General features: G+C 32.4%; 1 protein-coding gene across 2 annotated transcripts in view; it reads right to left on the bottom strand.

Annotated features, from left to right (window-relative positions):
* Positions 1–1,745: 1,745 nt before the first annotated feature.
* Positions 1,746–7,131, bottom strand: part of LOC124356565 (E3 ubiquitin-protein ligase TRIM9) — a 383,610-nt gene continuing 378,224 nt past the window's right edge. For both annotated transcript variants that reach the window (XM_046807641.1, XM_046807642.1), the window contains one exon: positions 1,746–5,398. In XM_046807641.1, the coding sequence (XP_046663597.1) occupies positions 5,279–5,398 (120 nt within the window). In that variant the 3' untranslated portion in view covers positions 1,746–5,278. The remainder of the gene's footprint in view (positions 5,399–7,131) is intronic.

Below are 7,131 nucleotides of genomic sequence, written 5' to 3'. Positions count from 1 at the left end.
TGAACAATTGCAGTTTTTGACAAAGTTATTTATCAGTTTTTAAATTAACTCAAAGAATATATCTACTGTTCCATGTACTGTATGGCTCAATTTATAGTTCCAGTACTGTCCTATCTAATTCTTTAGCTTCTCTGACAGCATGTACTAATATAACGGTTGTTTAAATTATAGTTACGATATTTCATGTCAGTTATTATATGTGGTTTAACATAGTCAAGTCAACATATGTATAAATATACACACAGTGTCCCTTAAAGTGTATTTTGTTCCCTATTGTTTACTCTTTTCTCTACACATAATTTTAAAACATGCATGCTTTTTCAATGGTGGTGCAAGGAAACTTCCATTAAAATTACAACTCTCTGATATTTAGAAAAGTAGTTGGTGGAAGTAAAGAAAAGAATTTTTAGTCTCTATAATTATAAGCTCATTCTTGTATCAGATTAAATTTCAGGAAGTACAATTTCATTTTCAAAACATAATAAAAGCGTTACTGTACTTTATTTTACATATCTTTCATCCAACTGCCACTTTATTTGTGTAAGCTGTAATCATTGAGTTGTAGTTTTCACAGGATGTCTTGCACATTATTAAGAGCGAGGTATTTCTGCATTGTCGGTAGGAAAGGAGTAAACAATAGAAAATCAAACATAATACCTCATTGTACACAATGTATATATGTGTAAATCTAATATAGTTTAAATTATGCAAGGAAAGTGACATTTTAGTTACAAAACATAGGTATTTATAATATTTTTAAACATAATATTCAATTATTTTGTAAAGAAATAAATATACATTTTAATTTTGTAAGTTCAAAAATATGATTTTATAGTATTATTTCCTTTGCAAATATTTTATTTGCAGATACAATACAAGCTTAAAAGAAACCTATACTTGTATAAAAAAAGCTTTTGTTATTTTGTTGTTTATTATTATTTTGATAGTTTAATTTCTCAATTTTGCTTTAGTAAGAAAAATGTTACACAAATACTTAAGACAAGTATACCATACAAGATGGAAATCCCAGAAATTGAAGCAGGCCCTAGAAGTGTTTGAATATAGAGAAATCTGATGTGTATTTTAACCCTCTCCCGCTTGCAAGGCATGAATCGGCATAGCCACTGCAGCCTAAACGGCACAGATCGGCACGCACTGCTTTATCTACTAGAGCCGATAAGTGCTGCGCTCGAGTAGCAATAGTTTGTACTACTACAGGTTGTTTGCTATCAGGAGACCATTTACTTTACTTTTACAGTAGATTTATTCCATTATTTTGCTATTTATATTAGTTGTGCAGAAACAATGGCGGGTTGTAGTCGTACACTTCGTGACAGTGAAATCGATCTCGTTATCAGTAGTGATTGCGACGATTCAAGTGAGTGTAGTGATGTACCAGAGCTTTGTGAAGTGGTTGGTGGCATTGAGGATGTAGTTCGGAGTGATCACAGTGGCAGGGGCAGTGACGGCGTGCCAGACAATGATCTTCACCAAGTAACTGCGCAACAAACAACCCGGCGCCCAGCTGTCCGTGTGCCCCCTCCCTGGTCTCATACAATCAACTTCATTGAACCAATATATAGTAAAATAATTAATATATATAATTATAGTTAATTACAATGACAGAACGTATGTAAGTTGCGGCGCCGCGTATTTTGACCGAGCGCGCGACCGGCAGAGCGAATTAATTGAGGTTACAAACACCGTGAGCGCCTGGAAACAATGCGAGCGGGAGAGGGTTAACAATATCTACACACCAGTTACCAGGTCTCAGTTCATAATTTCACAATCTCTTTGTAAGGAAAGGTGGACCGCTGGCTTAGTTCTATCTGAAGAAATTATTTGCACAGTCTCTCAATCTCTGTGTAAGAAAAGATGGACAGCCGTCTTAGTTCTATCTGAAGAGATTTTTTACACAGTCTCTCAATCTCTGTGTAAGAAAAGATGGGCAGCCATCTTAGTTCTATCTGAAGAGATTGTTTGCACAGTATCTCAATCTCTGTGTAAGGAAACTTGTTAGTTCTGTTCTAAAGTTGATTTATGACTAGTTTACAGCGAAGGTGTTAAACAAATGAACAAGTGTTGTTTTAATAAAATTTAAACTCATTTCTAAACTTTTGCTACCTTTAACTCAACTCCAGGATCTTAGTTTCGTGTCCTTAAGATTTTATAAAGGGCTCTTAACTGACAGATCATAATTTTTTTACATAAAACTCGACTCACAGGAATATAGTATAGATAGAGAGAGAAAATTAGGATTTTAATTTTATAAATATGTAATTCCTAACTTTGGAGATGATTGAAAAACTTGTGGAACACGTTGCATCAAAATTGAAAGCTATAATAAAGCTACAGCTATAAAGCTAATAAAGCTATAGTTAAGCTACAGCTGGAACTCAAATTATTACAGGCGTACATTTCTGTGTTTGGTATGAACCATACAAGTTTCTAAAGGGTGAAGTATTTTCTTGTGAACAGTAGAGATTCTAAAGTTTAATGATTGCACATTTTTTCACAACAGAAAAGAATTTTATTTAAATTTGTGTATAGATATGGATATTGGATGTTTTGATTTTCAAGGTCTAAAATATTTATCTTTCCTTTAGAATTTCTAGTGGTAGATAATTTACAATTTGTTTAAGGCTAATAAAATATTTAAGTGATTTGAAACAGCTAAATTTAATTAAATACAATGTTTATGGGAGGAATTACGATATCATGGAAGTTATTTTTATATTCAAGAGAAATCTATATGCTAAAAGTCTTACTTGCAATGCTATAACAATACTATTATTATTGGTTGATTATGTAAAATTGCTATGCTATAAAAGAAAATCCTTAAGCTCTAAGTCAGACTTTACAGTGTAATAACTCAAGAGAAAATGTGAATAAAAATTAAGTCCTTAAGTTTATAAATAGAAATTTGAATTGTTAATGTAGTTATGATAAAAATAGACAGTAAACACAACAATATGACTATTTTATTTCACAACATTTGTTTAAACAGAAGCCTCAAATATTACGAAAGAATACTTATAATATAATAATTAATTAAAAGACATAATTAATTCCTTTTTTTTAAATCTCAGGTTTCAAGTAATAATTAATTTTATCTATTAAAATAAATATTCTTTTAAATAGGAACTAAACAAAATTAGGACTAAATCGGCAGTATAGGACTTCAATGTATATTTTACATAATTAGGTTAGAGTTAAAAGGGGTTGTTAAATTTACAATCTCGCTTTACATTCTCATTTTTTCTAACTGAAACTCTAAATTTAATTATATAAAAATACAAATCACCAATCTCAACGTGGGTATAATAATTTCAGACTTATAATAAAAATTACAAAAAGCACACACACCAGCCCCAAAATCTGTACAATACAAACCTTCAAAAATGGTTCAACAGATACTATGTAATATTTACATTATCATACAAGAAAACATTTAAATTCGACATTTTGATGTGTGTATTCCATAGACAATGAACATGTAACCTCCCTGGATACGTGGGGGCAGGATTTTATTACTCCATGGACGCATTTCTTGCCTGGTTACAGACATTTTGCTATCTACAGAAAACACTGATTACTCAAGCGTTACTAATTATTTACAAAATGAACATTAATGCATTTATTTATAGGCCTCAAAAGGTGGCATACATCTTCACATTTTGCATAGTTATTTACCTACAGCTAAAATTAACAATAACTTATAAAATATTTTAGTATATTCAAACCATTCAGCGAAAGAGATCATGGAATCAAAAACATTTCATGCACAATTTTTATCATTTCCAAATTATTAAAAATTTTTGGAAAATATAAAATAAAATTAGGGAGAGAAATCGCTTTATGCTGTTCAATACAATAATTTAAACAGTCAAACATACTATGGCACAAAAATATGTGAGCAAAACATTGTCCATTGTAGTGTTCTTATTTTATTTATCAAATAGCTTAAACATACTATAGTACAACACTGGACATTTTATGCAGAGTGATAAGTCTAAATCTGTAGGAGTGAAATACAAAATCACTATACACTACAAAATGCAGATTAACATCTGAACTGCTAGTAAAACAATGCAACACTCATATTGTATAAAGAAATTTCTACACGGTGAGCACTTGAGTGTCCAAAGTTGGGCCGTTTCAGTGAAGCAATGTTTAGTGGATGACTTGATATTGGATATGTGAAGCTGTCCTAAATGGCTTAGCCTAATTATTACCAAAGGCCTCGACTAGTACATATCAATATATAATTCATGTAATACACTCATGATAAACCCAGCATATTGATATCATTAATGCACATACATAATATTAGAGTGCTGAAAATTATTTTTATCCAATTGAGAAAAAATGTAACCTATACTTTAATATTTTAGTTTTACTATTGGTTTGATTTTTTGACAGCCTATTAGAATGAATAAGGCATTTACTTTATATATTTCATAATACTTTTAATATTTCATTTTTTTAATACTAACTGGTTTAGTTTATTTATTAGTTTGAAAAATGGTATTACCCTTTTGGTGAGATAAGTGAACTTTAAGATGAAAGCTCATGTCCTATGAAGTCTGTTACAAATTTTGGTAGATGATCTTTAGAGGAGATATAATATTTTACAGTAATATAAACAGACAGTGACAGTTTTCCATGTGCCGGAGAAAAAGAAGAGAAAAATGTAGCCTATACTTTATTATTTTATTTTTACTATTGGTTTTATTTTGTTGACAGGTTATTGAATTTAATAATGAACCTACTTTATGTATTTAAACATTGTTGTCTTTTATTGATGTTTGTTTTTAAAAAGTTGTTTTTTACAATACTAACAGGTTTTTTATTTATTTTTTTATTATTTATTTATGTATTAGTTTGAAAAAAAATGGTCTTACGCTTTGCGTGAGATAGATGACTTTTAGGATGAAATTCATGCCTTATGAAGTTGCAAAAAAAACCTATACAGGCTTGACTAGAGTCGAAGGGATATACCCTTCTTCCAAATTCCTTTCTCTTGATTCATGGTATAGCAATTGGAAATTAAAAATTGAACATACTAACAATATTACAAAAACATCAATATAGAATAATGCTCAGAAATTATTCTTATAACTCAAAGTATGAATTTCCAGTTAGAATCATACTTACTTATGGAATAAATAGTATTTAAACAATCTAGAGATGTAATAGAAGAGGCCCTGATATTGAGATATATATTCTACTCGCTGTGATGCACGATCGCGCGCGTCGTCACGAGGTTGCGGCACCCTCATGTATCGTCACTCTCAGAGGGCGGGTCGAGTGCAGTGTGGAGGGTGACAGACACACCACGATTTACACTGACTGCAGGATAAAACACGCCGTACAGGTCCTGGAATGCTATTGGCCCCTAAAACAGACATTTTTTAATGTTATTGTAGTCGGTCAAAACTTTTTATCGTACATTCAGATAATTTTTTAACAGCACATGATTTTAATAAAACTACAGCCAGTCAACTGAGTAATACAACTTCAATAAAATGTTTTAGATTATATATTTTGTTTCATAATTCTTATCAGGATATACAGAACCTACAGATATCTCCTATAGAGCAAAATATATTCTTTTAGTGTGTACTCTTATAAGCTCTTGGGTATATTTAGAGGAATACCTTAAAATGCTGTTGGACACAATGGATAAGAAGACTAGGAAATCTTGAGGTAAAAGGTTGTTAGAATCTTGTACACTTTAGGTCCATGGGAGTCTTTGACGAGGTGGGATCAGGAGATATGGGTATGAGACTCAAAATATCCTTCCACTGAAGTACTCAAAAGGCCAGAGCAATACTGAAATCTTTTTTTGTTTCTTGAACACATAAAATCAATATATAAGCAACTCTTTTCCCATTGTTTCGGATTTCACAATAATTCAGGATTCAGCATTGCTACTATGAATAGATGTGACTATGTTAATGGAATCGACATAAAATCTACAACTTTCTGTTCTAAAGATTTGCAAGAAACATGTCTCTAACCCAACTGATAAATAAACTACCCTTCTGAGAACTCTCCCAACAAGATAAACACCAAAGCCTAACCATTTCAATCCAACACTTTTTCTCAAAACCCCACATCAAAAATTCACTTTCACCCACAAATCCACAAGATAACCATTTCTTTCCCTGATAGATCCACTGCAACCAGCAACAACTCTGTAGCTGAAAGAGTTCTGCACTTGGATGAGGATTTAAAATGCCAATATTTAATAAAACACCTACTATCCTTTGTCATAGACCTAGCCATTTTCTCTGTCTTCCCTCCAATCTTCCCAAATCGTTACCCAATTTCCATGTATTCAATAACAATGCCACCTCCCTTTAAATCAACACCCCAATTCCCATAGTATAGCTAGCCTTGAACCCTTTCTTGATCCTGGTTATTTTTTATGGTTACACTGTATTTTTTCTCATCCTTCCAGTTAGTTCATCCTTGACCAGGATTATTTTAAGAGGTTCCAGAGTCAACAATTGCCCTAACTCTAGAGAGCACAATGGACATGACATCAGTGCTTATCACAACAGAGACTACACAACCAATCTTGTCCGCAACCAAAGACAGCCGAGTCCAGTGCAAAAAACCTCAACCTAAAGACAACTCTGAGAATACAGTCTCTTATCACCACACTTAACTGTTTACTTCAAGCCATGAAAAGTTACTAATTGACAGTAGAATCAGAGTGGATGCCCTATTTAGTAATTTTACATTCAAATCTTAACTGATACAAGGCCTGTGCAGAAAGTAAGTACTGTTTCATTCTAGTGCCGCCGTAGCGCTGCAATTAGTGTTCCGTGCATGCGCACTAGTCATCCTTGTTCACTAGCTATTGACTCACGCCATTTTAGTTGTTCTACGTTGTGTTTTCAGTTTTCTCTGAACATTTAAAATGTTTAAGACAATTAGTGATCCCGCTGATTGTGAGATTCGTCCTGTAATAAGATTTTTGAACGGAAGAATGTATCATCAACTTCGAGATGTTTACGGGGAAGACGGGATGAGTGAAGGAATGGTGATAATGTGGGATGTTGTGGGAATGTTCAATGGCGGTTGAAAAAAAATGTGCATGATGAGAATTGGAGCGGTCGG

The sequence above is a fragment of the Homalodisca vitripennis genome, chromosome 3 (assembly GCF_021130785.1).
Source record: "Homalodisca vitripennis isolate AUS2020 chromosome 3, UT_GWSS_2.1, whole genome shotgun sequence".
Lineage (NCBI taxonomy): Eukaryota > Metazoa > Arthropoda > Insecta > Hemiptera > Cicadellidae > Homalodisca > Homalodisca vitripennis.
This window is presented reverse-complemented; position numbering and strand designations above follow the sequence as displayed.